The sequence below is a fragment of the Poecilia latipinna genome, unplaced genomic scaffold (assembly GCF_001443285.1).
Source record: "Poecilia latipinna isolate Pla-1442-1.1 unplaced genomic scaffold, P_latipinna-1.0 Scaffold657, whole genome shotgun sequence".
NCBI classification, from domain to species: domain Eukaryota; kingdom Metazoa; phylum Chordata; class Actinopteri; order Cyprinodontiformes; family Poeciliidae; genus Poecilia; species Poecilia latipinna.
The window spans coordinates 90087-104399 of record NW_015113273.1 but is presented as its reverse complement, the minus strand read 5'-3'; the positions used below and the strand labels follow the sequence as shown (position 1 = coordinate 104399).

General features: G+C 43.0%; 3 protein-coding genes across 9 annotated transcripts in view; 2 read left to right on the top strand and 1 right to left on the bottom strand.

Annotated features, from left to right (window-relative positions):
- sh3rf1 (SH3 domain containing ring finger 1) overlaps positions 1–3944 on the top strand; it is a 42453-nt gene extending 38509 nt beyond the window's left edge. The window contains exons 11-12 of the mRNA XM_015043934.1: positions 194–540; positions 677–3944. Of these exons, the coding sequence (XP_014899420.1) occupies positions 194–540; positions 677–845 (516 nt within the window). The 3' untranslated portion in view covers positions 846–3944. The remainder of the gene's footprint in view (positions 1–193; positions 541–676) is intronic.
- Positions 3945–6578: 2634 nt separating this feature from the next.
- Positions 6579–10036, top strand: cbr4 (carbonyl reductase 4). 2 transcript variants are annotated; one of them, XM_015043933.1, is made up of 6 exons: positions 6579–6732; positions 6851–7002; positions 7329–7449; positions 8370–8506; positions 8875–9009; positions 9092–10036. In XM_015043933.1, exons 2-6 carry the CDS (start codon positions 6858–6860, stop codon positions 9268–9270), a joined length of 717 nt encoding a protein of 238 aa, XP_014899419.1. In that variant the 5' UTR covers positions 6579–6732; positions 6851–6857; the 3' UTR covers positions 9271–10036. The 2 variants fall into 2 exon arrangements, with proteins under 2 accessions (XP_014899419.1, XP_014899418.1); XM_015043932.1 differs by having other exon boundaries at positions 6582–6732; positions 6810–7002.
- A 939-nt stretch (positions 10037–10975) lies between these two features.
- The window catches only part of palld (palladin, cytoskeletal associated protein), an 82643-nt gene continuing 79305 nt past the window's right edge, over positions 10976–14313 (bottom strand). For all 6 annotated transcript variants that reach the window (XM_015043924.1, XM_015043931.1, XM_015043927.1 and 3 more), the window contains 4 exons: positions 12590–12797; positions 12344–12509; positions 11660–11793; positions 10976–11572 (listed from right to left, as the gene is read on the bottom strand). In XM_015043924.1, coding sequence (XP_014899410.1) covers positions 11412–11572; positions 11660–11793; positions 12344–12509; positions 12590–12797 — 669 coding nt within the window. In that variant the 3' untranslated portion in view covers positions 10976–11411. The remainder of the gene's footprint in view (positions 11573–11659; positions 11794–12343; positions 12510–12589; positions 12798–14313) is intronic.

Here is a 14313-nt window from a genome sequence, read left to right as displayed (position 1 = left end):
TACAAACTGATCAGAGAAACACCAGCTGGTAGGTTACTAGGCAACAGCGATATCATGGCTATTGCTGCAATAGGATACAACAAAATCATTCTCAGCAGTGTTTGTTTTTGTCAATAAAACGAGTCTCTTGAAGGATATAAAGGCATGTGAATGATTTTAAGATCTGTTCATTTCTACCATCTAATTGTTGCAGAGAGAAAAGAAGAGTCTTCTGAAGCTGTTGTCCTCCAACAAGAAGAAGTCTCGTCCTTCGCCCCCGTCCTCTCCCACCCTTGAAGCTGAGCAAGCTGCGGCTGGAGAGGTGCTGTACGGCGCGGTGGGTCCCGACACCTCCCCTCCCTCAACCTCAGCCAGCTGCCTCGAGCCTGAACCTGCTGCCGTTGCTTCGTCATCATCCTCGTCCTCCTCCTCCATGCCGGAGTCGTCCCACCGGAGGAGCGGCCCTCTCGACGGATGCGCCCCCATCGCTCCGCCCCCTCGGCAGCCCTGCTCCTCTCTTCTGTCACAGCAACATGACGCACGTCCCATCATATGCGAGAGGTACTGATGTGAAAGTTTCGCCGTATTGTCCCGTCTGTCCCAGATTCAGAAGGTGCAACGTTACACAAGGACGGCTCGGCTATCTTTGAAGCTGCGCGTTGGCGTGTCTGACTGTGCCTCTGGCTGTCCTCCCCAGGTACAGGGTGGTGGTGTCGTATCCCCCGCAGAGCGAGGCCGAGCTGGAACTGAAGGAGGGAGACATTGTGTTTGTTCACAGGAAGAGGGAGGACGGCTGGTTCAAAGGCACGCTGCAGAGGAACGGCAGGACCGGCCTGTTCCCCGGCAGCTTTGTGGACAGCATCTAACCAGAGACGCTCGGGCTCGGCGTGAACGCTGCTGAGAGAACCGCCCCAACAACACTTGAAGTTAAAATCACTCGGAGCTGGGGGAGAGAAATACATTTTGTTTTCATAAAAAAGCACAGCGAACGACGGAGTTAGGTGGAGAAAATAGCACACTACTCATAAACCTTTCTGTTTTTTTCTTGGTTATTTATATATTTGTAACAATTCAGCTGTAAAATGGGTGCCTTGTACTGTTCCTCACTTTATCGTACATAAGGACACAACCAAAACCGGTTCTGGAACGACCCATATGAAATATTCATCCGATTGTTTCACTTTTTAACTTATTTCATGTTGACGTTTTATGAAGCTACACATCGAGAGATTGAAGGGATAGTTCTGGAGTTGTAAAGTTACCAGCAGTAAACATCTTACATGCAGCGATTAACTCCTTTAGGTGTCTTCAGTCAGGATAAATCCAGATTAGCTGAAGTCCAACAGGGCCCAAAACCAAAGTAGATTTAAAACGACTGGTCTCAAAACAACAAAGCAGCTTTTATGAACTCCTCTAATTTATTTTTTTTGCAAGGACTTTTAAGCTGTTGTCACATTTAAATCAGCCAATTATTTCCACTAAATCCAATGACTATTTATACAAGAAATGGAAGTAGTAGGTGGTGCGCCAGTGGCAGTGCTCCTGTGTGAAACAGGAAAGTAACTAGTGATGTATTTCTGCTCTTATATAAAAGTAAAGCAGTGTAAAAAGCAAATATAGTCCAGCTGAAAGTGGATACTTTTATTGGGGTGTTTTTTTTAACGCTACAGGACTTTTCTATAAATTAGTCACTCTGACGTGGCGACCGACCCACTGCCTCAGTTTCCTGTGTAATTAAACAACGGAAGATGGTTTGCAAAAAATAAAAATGTTACAGCGCTGCTTAAATTGGAGTTATTTTAACACTAAGAAGTCCGTTTTGGTCTTGGACTAGCCGTTAGCTTCAGCCTCCAGGATCAGTTATTGTGGATTTATACTTAATGAAGATGCTAACAGTTAGCTTCCACCTGTAAGATGCTATCTGTCATAAAAGCTTGTTAATCATAGTTTTCTTATAGATGTTAAAATTTGGAAATGGTTTCTTTTATGTTTCAGTTCTGGATAAATTTAGAACAAAACTAAAATAAAATAATCTTAAAAAAAACAAACAAACAGGAACTCTGTTCAATACACCTGGAAAACCCCTGAACTATCCCTTTAAGTAGTGCACTCGCCTCATGTCATAGCTGACCCTGTTCGCAGAGCTTCTATTGGCCTGCTGGTAAAGGTTTTATCAATGTTTCAAGCTATCAGCAGGGAGACGGAGCTGACCGGAACAAACGAGGCGCTGCACCGCAAGAAAAACAACAAAACCGAATCCTCCGCTGCTCCCATTACCTGAACAAGAGGAGTAGAAGTGAGATCTGCTGTATTGCACATGTGAATCCTCAAAGCTCAAATTTGTGAATGCTGCACATGACTAAATATTTCTGTGCCATTGGGCAGATTTTCTTTATTTTTTTTATTTCTATGACTATTTTTTGTCCTTTCCTGAGGTGAGGTAGAGGTTGCTGTTTCAGACTTTTACCTTCAAAGATCAAAATATTTGCATGTCGTTAGTAAAGCCACCGCCTGGACGGAAAGTGAGGATGTAAACGTCTTAAAAATTTACACTCCAGATTAACTTTTTTTGCAGTCGAAAGTAGTTTTTGTACGTTTTGGTTAATATATTCACTGACCAGAGTAGCTGCTCTCCTGACCCCCCGACAGTAGCCGAACCCAGACAGAGCTCTGCATCACTAGAGCCACATTACATTTCAGAAACAAAGCAGATTGTTTTTGTATATTTATCTCTGCGAGGCATTTCAGAGGCCGATACCTGCTGCTGGTAGAGCTCAAGACTGACCCGACACAGTAACCCTTCACTGGGATGTCTGTTTTTAAACACTAATAACTCTTTCCTAATGTGACTTGTGGCAATAAAGCACACTGCTGACCGAAGCGCAGACTGTTTGCCTAAAGTAGCACGACGTATCCCTCCACAGGAAGAGGCGTGTTGTGCGATTCTGTGGAATCTCAGATTTTTATCGAAATCAATCACTTTGAGCCCTTTATTTAATTTTTTTTTTTTTTTTTTTCCGTTTTAAATGTGATACAGACTTGAATTCCTTTTAATATGTTGTGATTTGAGGGGCTTGTGTCACATTTGTGGCTTGTTGAGCATGAAATGAAATGAAATTAGCTGGGTTAGACTGACTACTGTGCTGCAGCAGGAGGAAACATTTCTCTAAAATCATCATCAAGTACATGCAGTCCTTCATGTTATCGCAGACCAACTGACACGGTTAGTGCAATTTGACCTTTTCACGTCGTCTTCGTCTGAAGCCTGTTCAGATTTTAACGTTGACTTGGGCCAACTCTGGCTTTTAGAATCGGGACCCAGAATTTCAAGCACACGTTTTCAATGTTTTTTTTTTTGTTGTTTTTTTTTTTTGTCTTATTTTGCCTTTTGTTGTTCGTTAAGGGGGACCACTGTGTGACTGACTGCTGGAATATGTTATAATTTGTCTCATATGTGGAGAACGATGGTACACGTCACTGTCCAGGTCTTGTTTTTCTTTTTGTTTTTGTTTTTTTGTCCTTTTTAAGTAGAATGAATCTGATGTCTTGGCAATCACACCAACCTCAGACTATTTGCTCAAAACTCTCCTCTCATTTCACCAGTTAGCCTTTCATCTTTACCCAAAAAGGCATAAATGCACAAATCTCTACTGACGTACGCACTGTCACGGCATTGCTAATTTCACCAACACCTGGTTGTCGTCTCATGCATATGCTGCACAGTTTGCAAACATGAAGTGCTTCTTGAAGTGACTTTCAAGTCTGTTCATTCGTTTCTGAGCATCAGCAAACAATGTTTGCCTCATCCAGTCTAACATGTTGTCTATACGCCAAGGTGACTTACTTGATTTTTTTTTTTTTTTTTTGTCTTAATTAGTCTGTTTTATGCCTAAAACTAGTAAAACTGAAATCTAATTATTTGGCACATCATGTCTGTTATGTGAAAATAAAAAAAATATTCTGAAGCATTTGAGGGAATCACATATTTTGTAAAAACAAAAAAAAAATCTATAACAATAAAATCAAACTGTTTCTGTATTTTGTTGAGGTCTTATGTTTTGTCATGGTGCCGTTTCTTCCTGGTCAGATTAGGAGTACAGATGTACAGAAGTGTTGATTAACAGCTGAGCACCATCTCCTGCAACAACTGGTGGCCCTTGTGAAGAGGGTTTAAAAAAGACTCCTTTTATTCAATCTTTTTTTTTTAGGTTTTTGCAGACTGAGATGACTGTGGATAAATGTTGATTTTGTGTGAACCATTTCAAGGTTATATGAGGTATTTATGTCTTTGAATCCTTATCCTGCTAAAAGTCAATTCCCCTCTTCAGTTTCTAACAGAGGCCACCAGATTATGTAATCCTCAGGGTCTTTGCTGGCCCACAGCATCACAGATCCACCGATGTATTTAACGGTGAGTATGGAGTGCTTTTCCACTCATCCATCCCTGGTTTTACACCAAATCCACCGAGAGGCTTTGCTGCCATAAAACTCGATCTTGAGGTCGTATTAAAAGAGCATTTCAAAACCAATTTTCTTGCAGATATGTCCAAAGTTTCTGTTGATTTATATATATATATCCAATTCTCATCAAGTTTCAGCTCAATGCACATTACAAGACAAAATAATCCATTTTATAAATATAAAGAGACACAACTCAATCCTGTCATATGTACAAAGTTAAATTTGGTTACATTCCAAATCGATGCTAATTATAATCCAACTACAAATTGCACTGAGTTGAGGACTTTGAAGCCATGTTTGCTTGGCTTTCCCATTTTAAGGAGTCACTGTGGTAAACGGGTCACTGCTGCATTAGATTCTCAGAAACAGAAAGCCACGGGTTAATAATTACAGTTTCCTAGACACCCTGATTCATTTGAAATAAAGCAGAAAAGTTTAAAAAGAGGAGAGATTGTGAGATTGTACTAAAAATAGATTTCCAGGAAATTGCTTTTCCCCCCATCAAATAAATGTACCCAAACTTATGTTAGTATTTTTGCTTTTTTTTTTCAATTTGAGGTTGCTTCTCTGATGAATTTATTTTTGAAACCTTTCTAAACCAGTGGATGTATTTTTTCACATCCATGTTAAGGTTCTGCTCTGTATGCATGCACACGCAGCAGCAGCAGCAGCTCTGGTTTTTCCTCAGGACACAGTTGGAGTGAGTTTGGGTACATGCGGTCATTGTTTCCACGAAGAGCCTCTCAGACAGAGGTGAGCCTCCCCCGGTGAGCTCTGCTGGGAAACACTGACAGGAGCCGACATGCAACCACAGAGGTCATCATGTTGCACTCAGTCCCCTGCAGTGGTCGGGTTACCATGGAAATAGGTTATTCTGATATGCGAGCTCAAGACTATGCACTTGGCAGCAGAAATAAGAACAAGAGCATATAATCGAGATAGATTCTAACTGCAGTGTGCATTTGCATAATTTTCTGTTCCACTTGGTGCGTGCATGGAGGGTTGGGATGTGTTTAAAAATAGAAGTCACGGTACAGTAGGTGGTTCAAAAATAGCTTTTGAGGACTGAATGTAGTTCAGGAGCTCAGCATCAGGTTGTTCCTGTTCAGATTTTGTTTGTGAAGGACGAACAGATGGTACTTCTGGAAAACACTTTCAGAAAATCAATGAAAACTTTTTTTTTTTTCTTTTCCTAGGAGTGTTTGTGCGTTAGAAAAGTACACAGCTCTGCTGGCAAGGATCACTGGATCACCAAGGTGTGACAGAGAGGAGTAATGTGTTCGGGAGGTGATCTGAATACAAATCCAATCTGGCTCTACAGCTAGACTACAGTCAGGAACACCGTGTTAAGGAGCTGGGACGTTTAAAGCACGCCGATTTCTGCTGCAGGGAGGATATGATTCACAGGACCCCGGGGGGCCAGAGGTGTGCGCTACGTGTGAATATTGTTTAACCTCAGCAGATAAATCTTGCAGAGAAGCAGTGTGATGTTCAGGTGTGGGACAAGGCCACCCATTCCTGCCATTACTCATTTTTCTGCAATGCAGTCTTTTGCTTTCTTTCTCCTCCTATGATGAGCATTTTTTATTGCATTGCACTTTTAAAGACTGAAATGTTTCTTTGCACTAAATATCTTAAGTGCAGAGAGTCTGTTCACATTGACTTACAAGTCTTGCAACAGATTCTCAATAGTATTTTGTTCTGGACTTGAACTAGGCCACTTTAGCACAAATGTTTACTTTGGTCTTGATCATTCCATTGCAGCTGTGGATGTGAGTTTGAAGTTGTTGACCTGCTGGTTCCTCCTCCCTCCCCCCTTCTTCTGGCCTTCTGGTCTGTTGTAGGTTTGGGAATATTTTTAAAGAAATTGTAGAATAAAAAAAATATTTCGTTTTTACAGTAAAATTTGATGTACATATTTTGTGTTAAGTCTTATGATTGAAAATAAGAAATTCAGTAGGAAACTGAACCCCATTTTAGACAACTACTGAACATGCTTTCTCTAAAGTTTTACTTCCGCCTTTTATATACTTCTTCGAAAATTGTGACTCAGTTAAAACATTCTGGCTTTATAACACTTACCGAAAATATTACTTGAAACAATCTTGTGGAGGAAAGCGACATTTTCAACCGGTGTCTGTTTTCAGTGGGTCCACAGCGCCCTCTGTTGGCTGGTGCTTAGCAACACATATATAGGCTCGGAAACATGGCGGCGTCTGTATATTCAGAATCCTGCTAGTCTCGCTTTACTAAGCCAGTCAAGGCAACTGAGGTTTAACAGAACGAAATAAGGTAAGAACCAGTTGTACGTGTAACATGCACTTCATCTCACAGAGATGAATAATCCCAGGCTACTTGGCTGTTTTTAGTTTTTCCTCCAACTGTTCGGGTGGGACTGTGTCCTCCCCAGCAGGGTCATGTCCAGGCTGGCGGTGGTCTGCGGAGGCTCCAGGGGGATTGGGGAGGCTGTGGCCCGCCTGCTGGCAGAGAGGGGCTGCAGGGTAGCAGTGGTCTCCAGGAACCAGGAGGCAGCCGAGGCTGCTGTGGCTTCTCTACACGGAGGTGCTGTTAATTCATGAACATGTTATCAGGATGAAGAACTTTGCTTTCATTTGCAGAGGAGGCAAAGACGCAGTGGTGATACAAGTCCTCCCATATCTACTTCTCTGGCACTTAAAGATAGACAGACACCTTTGTGTTTATCTGAATTATACTTGAAGTGAATGGACAAAAACAGGACAGATTTCGAGTTGATTCTTTGTGCTGCCGTTCGCTGAGTTTAAATGGAAAAGTTGAAGTTTGGTCATTTGGTTAAGAACAGACTGTAACAATGCATCGGCTTGCTCACTCACAAATGTTGTGTGTGTGTGTGTGTGTGTCCTCCTTAGCTGACCACAGGGCCTTCAGCTGTGACGTCTCTAAGGAGGAACAGGTGCAGGAAACCTTTGAAACTATCCAGAAGACCTGTGGAGACATGGCTTACCTAGTGAACGCTGCTGGAATCAACAGGTGGGCAGCAGAGTAGAAATCTCAGCTGCACTTCTAGAAGTATTAATATATTCTGGTCTGTAGACCCAACTTGATAACTGATGTGCTGAAAACCTTAAGAGAAATGTATTTTTATTGTAGCATATTCACACTGTTTTTTGTTGTTGTTGTTGTTGTTTTGTTTTTAAATAATAATCCAACTTTTAATGTCAGTACATTTTGGAGAACAAAAATTCCAGTAAAATAAATATAACTTAAGTATTTCTTAATTTATGCTTAAGTTATTTTAGATTTAGCCAGGCTTAGCTAATGTTAAACTTTTTGGCTGCAAAAACTCCAAGTGTGTTTAGTGTGAAACACAGGAGGGGAATGTGAAAAAGCCGCTGACGCCCCAGATGAGCACGGTGGAGGAACAGTGGTGCTGTGGTCCTGGTTTCCATTAACTATCAACATGTTAATAATAATAAAAAAGACCAAATGAACACAGAAGTGCTTCACCAGAAACAAGATGTTTTATAGCTATTGTGGTGTTTTATGTCTTTAAACTGTTTTGTTTTATTGTAGGGATTTTTTGTTTAACTCCTTGTAAATGTTAAGTACTTTGTTTGGAATCAGTTTATAAATAAAGTTATCGTTATTATTATTAAAATATTGGGACCCGGATTTGAATCTTTTAGAAAATCTGAGTTCTGTTAAAGAGTGCAGCGCTTCTGAGAAAATTATTTAGAGGATAAAAATATCTGTCTCTGTTTGCTAAATGTTACTGGAAAACTTACTGTATTGTTACACAATGGTGGTTATACAAAGTACCAAATATATATTTTATTCAGCATTAGATTAAGGCACACCCAAGAAGATTAATTTATGTAAAAGATTTTTAAGCTTCAGGACGGTAGTGACTGTGCGGGGCGCTGTATGAATATTTATGATCCTGTCATCAGGGATGCTCTGCTACTGAGGACGAAGCCTGAAGACATGGTGGCGGTGCTCCACACCAACCTGCTGGGCCCCATGCTGACCTGCAGGGCCGCACTGCGCAGCATGCTGCGGACCCCGGGGGCTGCCATCGTTAACATAGGTCTGCTTCAGAGCTTCTGCATTAGCTGTAGGTTAGCAGTTTAGACACCAGGAGGCAGCAGAGTCACATTGTTTACCTCATAGATGGAATTCATAGAATAGCATTAAATTGGATTTTTTTTTTCTTCTTTTTTTTTTTTTTTAATTTATATTGTAAATTATTTTACGAGTTTACTGAGTTCAGACGGGGTAATTCCCAAGAAAACCTCAAGTTTTAACCTCTAAAATTCCCTTAATTACATTTTTCTTTTAAAGGAACATGTTAAGAGATCACTGAAGTAATTTGATTTGAATCGTTTGTGGAACAAGCAGCAGTGTTTGCACGCGTTCCCATCATACCAGGTTGCCTTAACGGAGCCGTGTTTTCAGGCTCTGTGGTGGGCCTGAAGGGAAACTCCGGCCAGTGTGCGTACGGCGCCAGTAAAGCTGGTTTAGAAGGATTCACTCGCTCGCTAGCCAAAGAAGTGGCTTCACGCAACATCCGGGTTAACCTGTTAGCTCCAGGTACGGCGTGGGCACGCAGTCTTCATACGTCACCACCTTTCTTTTTCTGTTTTCAGTCAACTCTTTCCTCTCTCTGTTTTAGGCTTCATCCACACTGACATGACCGCGGGGCTCCAGGAGGAGGCCAGAGCTCGAGCCATCCCACTGGGGAGGTTTGGCACGCCAGAGGAGGCAGCCACTGCCGTCCTCTTCCTGTTGGACTCTTCGTACGTTACAGGACAGGTGCTGGTGGTGGACGGGGGACTGCAGCTGGCCATGTAGGGAGTGACATCACTGGTGCAGAAGGAAGGAAAGCCGTTCAGTTCTGGATGTCTTGTTTAAGCGAGGATGCTAATGATGAGCGACGGCTTTATGCTAGTATGGACGGAGATGAGGCCGAGTTAGAAGATGAAATCCCTCATCTGCCTTCAGAGAGCTGTCCTGCTGAGTCACTGAGCCGCATTGTGTGTGTGTGTGTGTGTGTGTGTGTGTGTTATGACTAACGCTGCTGACTCCAAAGTGTCTGGCCCTGTCCAGACCTCTGTGCCCCGGGGTCCTAAATTTAAACACCAGATTTAACGCTGCAGCTCATTTTCCATGACTGTCAAACGCTCTCTGCTGGTTCCAGCGCTCATGTTTTGTTTTTCCCCACCTCCCTCGGGAGATTCCCCCAGCACGTTACCCCCTGGGTCCCCCACCAACACCATCGCCCTCCTGATCCCACCTCTGGTGGGGGCCTGTCCGGGAACGAGGCCCTTTGGGCTGCAGCTGGAGGAAATTAGAGGTGGGGGTGGTATTTTTAGATCGGGGAATGTTTTCTGTGTTTGGTTACAACTTCGGACCTGCAGGGACGACGGAGGTGACCGTCATGTCCAGTAGTAAGAAGATGCTAGGTTCATCTCTACCATTAAAAAGAATTGTTTAAAAAGTCGAATGAATGGGCAACTTTAGTTGTTTTTGTCCTCCTGCTCTCAATGTTTGCAGTTCAATGCAAAACGTACAACCCTTTTGTATTTTATACTTTTCAAAGACAGTTGTTTGCTTTGTCCCTTGGTCTTCATTGTGCTTATTATGTCTGACGTTGAAGAAATTTAGGAGGGACCTGCTAAAGTGTGCGTATCGGTCGGACCCAAATCGGGTTGCGATGCTGAGCGGTTATGCAGGTTCCAGGTTTGTGTCGAAGCCTAAACAGCTTAAAACAGCAGATAGTTTCTGTTTGTTGCATGAAAATGACCAGAATTAGCTCAAATGCTATCAATAGCACTTGGGCTACATGTACCATGTTGATTATCGTTGACCCAATCCGTTTAGCAGTTTAGTTTTAGCCAACTTGCTAGTTATAGCCCACATATTGACATCATTTTAGCTAATTTTAGCTTTTACACAGCCTACGAAATGGACCTTCTAAAAATATTTCGATAATGAGGACCGCCGGTTTATAAAAACATTTCACTTTCTTCAGATGTGGAATTTTATTACAGTTCATGAGCTAAAATGAGATCAGGAGAACAGTCTGTATACAGGCACTGATTGGCGTAGAAAGGTGCCAGCACTTTAATGTCAGCTAATACAAGAGAGACGTCTAAACAGAGACAAAATGATAGATATAAATATATTTTAATTTCCTTTTTTTATTATTTTGAGTGTTTATTACCCCTGAATACTGCAAGAAGTTGTGTTTTATACATCCATGTAAAAGCTGTTTGGCACTATACAGGTGTCTGAAAAGAACATGCAAAGAAAAGGTGTTTAATGGAAGTGATTTAAGGCAGTACGTTTATAAAACTTAATTTTTTTTGAAGGTATAATTTAAGATAGGCTGGTTGGGAAGGTAAATAGAATAAAATAATGTGATCTGTGCTGCGCAGGAGAGCTACACTGAAACCTGTCATGAGTCAGAACATTACATTCCACACGGCTAGGAAAGATGAACCTCCAAAGTGGAGGAAAATCGACTAAATGAACCATCTTTAAAGCGTTTTACTCTCATCCCACTGTACACCTGCTCTTCCACGTACATCCTCCTCACCTTAACCTCAAACCTTCGTCATTCCACACCTTCAACATTCAGCATGGAAGAGTTCACCTCTTCCTGTCCCTTTACATTCTGGCCACTCAGATCCATTACTGCAGGTATCGGACGTGTGCATGCGTAGTGAATCTGTGTTGCACTTTAAGAGGCACTTTAACTCTCTTCTCTCATCATAAGCACTTCAATCACCTTCCAAGTCACCTTAATTTCTTTACTATAAAGGGTTTATAAGAAGGAAACCAAAGCTGCACCCGCCCCCTCTCTGCAGTTCGGTGGTGGACTAGAGTTCAGTCTGCCCCCTGCCTCTCTGTTTATGTCTCAGGAGTGTTTGGGGGGGTCGAGGGCAGCCTTCACGGGTGGGAGGGGGTTGGAGTCAAAAATCTCTGCGCATTTACAGGTCGTCGCTTTCCACCAGACCGCCGGGCGGGAGCGGGCTGGAGTCGGGAAAGAAGGCCGCCTTCACGTCCAGCCCCCTCTCCGTCAGCGCGGCGTAGCGGCTGGCTGAGGGCCGGACCTTCTTGGGCTTCGGGAGGTTCGGCTGCTGCCACTGAGCTGAGGAGGGGGAAACGGAGAGTCAGAGAAACCAGCGGCAAAGTGTGTGGGAGGAAACGTGCAACTCTGCAGGCGGTTTGGTCCTACTGTGAACGTCGAGGCGTGCGGTGCTGGAAACGATGCCGGCGTCGTTCTTGGCCGACACAGTGTACCACCCGGCGTCTTCCTTCAGAGCTGGCTGGATTATCATGCATAGGTAGCCGCAGTTGTCCTGGTGCATGCTGGGAAGGAGCATCAGTGTTACTGATACAAATTTACTTCTAACCCTCAAACCGCAGACATTTTACTGGGATTTAATGCAATGAACCATCCAAAACATTTTCAAACTTGATAAAAATCCAAAGTGTTGCACACATTTGTATTCGGCCTCTTTTACACTGAAAACGGTTGGAATGGCCCAGTCAAAGTCCAGACCTTAATTTAAGAAAACTTGCCCAGATGGATGATCTCCATCAAATCTGACTTGGGTATGTTTTGCAGAAAATGTGCATAATTTTTAATCTCCATCTGCAAAGCTGGACGATGCGTTCCCTAACAGACACATAGCTGTAATTGTAAATGTGGTTCTGAAAAGTCCAAAGCAAACGTTTCAGGCTCCCATGGCAAAAACAGGGTAGCATATTTCCTCCTCCTTCCATTTCTGTCCATCATAATAAATCCCATATAAAATCCAACTAAAACACATCACACTCAGTGGCTGTCATGTGACAAAATGTGGAAAACGTTGCGAAGACGAATCGTTCTCACAAAGCAAGAACTGCAGACCGGTACCTGATTCTGTCTGTGTTGTGAGTGAAGGACTCGTTCTCCCTCTTCCAGAAGATCTGCGGGTGAGGAACGCCCGTGACGCGGCACTCCAGCCGCACGGGGTGGCCCTCCGCCACGCTCGTGTTCTGCAGCTTCTCCACAAACGAGGGCGCCTTGTGCATCTCTTTAGCTGTCAAGAGAGTCGTCGTTACCAAGGCGACGGTAAAACCACGCCCTGCGACCATCGCCCGCGCGGCATTCTAAACTCACCCGCAACGATGAGCTCCAGGTTGAAGGAGTTCTGGCCGGCCCGGTTGCTGGCGATGCAGGTGTAAATGCCAGCGTCGCGGCTGGTCACCGGCTCGATGACCAGAGAGTGCACCCCGTTCTCCCTCACCAGCATCTTGTGGGACGAGTCGGGACGGATGGTGTGTCCGTTCAGCTGCCAGATGAGGTCGGGGGTCGGCAGGCCACTCACCTGCGGGTGGAAGGAAGCGTTAAAAAGCTGTCGTACCGCGGTGAATGTGTGGAAGAGAATTTCAAGGCCTGCATTCTTTTGCTTGTTTTCCTTGGAGAACGGAGTGCGTCAGCCGCATTCGTTCTCTGTGTGTTTATAGGGACGACGAAGACAGCAGTGTTTGGTTTATCTCTGTTGTGTTTATCTGACAGAGCCCGGTCGCCTGCATGCTTCGTCATGGGAACAAGCCACACAAAGGACTAAATCTGGGTGAGAAACCCAACACCTGGCTGCACCCTGGCCCACCTGGAACATTCACCGTTCCCAAACGCCTCCGCTGAAATTCCAGGTCAGCAGAGGAGTTGGTGGAAATCACAAAGGGATGTGGACTACACTGCAAAAGGAAAATCTTCCCAAGAATTTTTTAAATTTAGTTTTGAGAGCAAATATCTCAGTACTCTCAAAGTAAGACAAAACCAACTTAAAAGTAACTTCTCACCAAGATGTTGGAGCTTGTTCTAAGTAAATAATTCCTTTATATTGATGGAAAAATACCGGTTCCACAGGGAGATTATATCACTTATAATGAGACATTTTTCAGTTGAGTTTCATTTTATTTTGGTAAATTAACATTACACGAAGAATAAAAGCAAAAAACCACTTTACAAACCCTTAATTTGAAAAAAAAAAAAAAAAAAAAAAGTTAAGCCAAGGCTTACCTAACGTGAACTAAGATCTACCACTAAAACTATGTCCTTTTTAATCAATCTTGAGGAATCATTAACTTAAAACAAGCTGCTATACTTGGCTGAAAAGTTAATTGCAATTTAGTTTTGCCTGATTTCAAGTGTGATAAGATATTAACACTGGAACTGAGACCCAAAGCTCTTGGTAAGATTTAGTTTTAGCCGTGTAAACTCCTTCGGATGGGTCCGGAAGTCCGCCTGGTCTTTTTTTTTTCCCCGCACCGGACTTGGAGATAAATCTTCGCTGTAAATACACAGACCAAGAAAAAATGGAAAGCAGTTTTTTTTTACAGGCATAAAAAGACCGTCTTTTTATAGCGAGTTAATTGTGGGTCTGTTTTATTTTATTACATGAAGCAGCTTTAAGTAGTTTGTAAATGTTGCAAGGAGGTAAAAGAGCAGGGAAAATTGCGAGCAGAAATTGGACTCGGTCCTTCAGGGCTTCCATCTTTGCATTCTCTCCATTTATGGTGAGACATTCATAAGAAAGCAAATGTCTCCTTTGAGCCAGTTTTCCTTGTTTCGTACAGACTAAATCAAGTAAATGAAGGAAAAAGTGTGGAAATGTTTTTTTGGCAGCGCTGACATGGAGCCTCCCTCTGAGCCATCCAGACATTGAATTAAAGGGTGGATCTGAAAACGCTTTCTGTATTACTATGATTATCATATTCCAGTTGGTTTGGAGTTGGGGTTTTTTTTCTTCCCCAGTCATTCTCTGTTATTTTAGAGGATCCTGTGCGCTTCATTTTAATATAGAACAGGGGTGTTCAAAGTGCGGTCCGGGGGCCTTT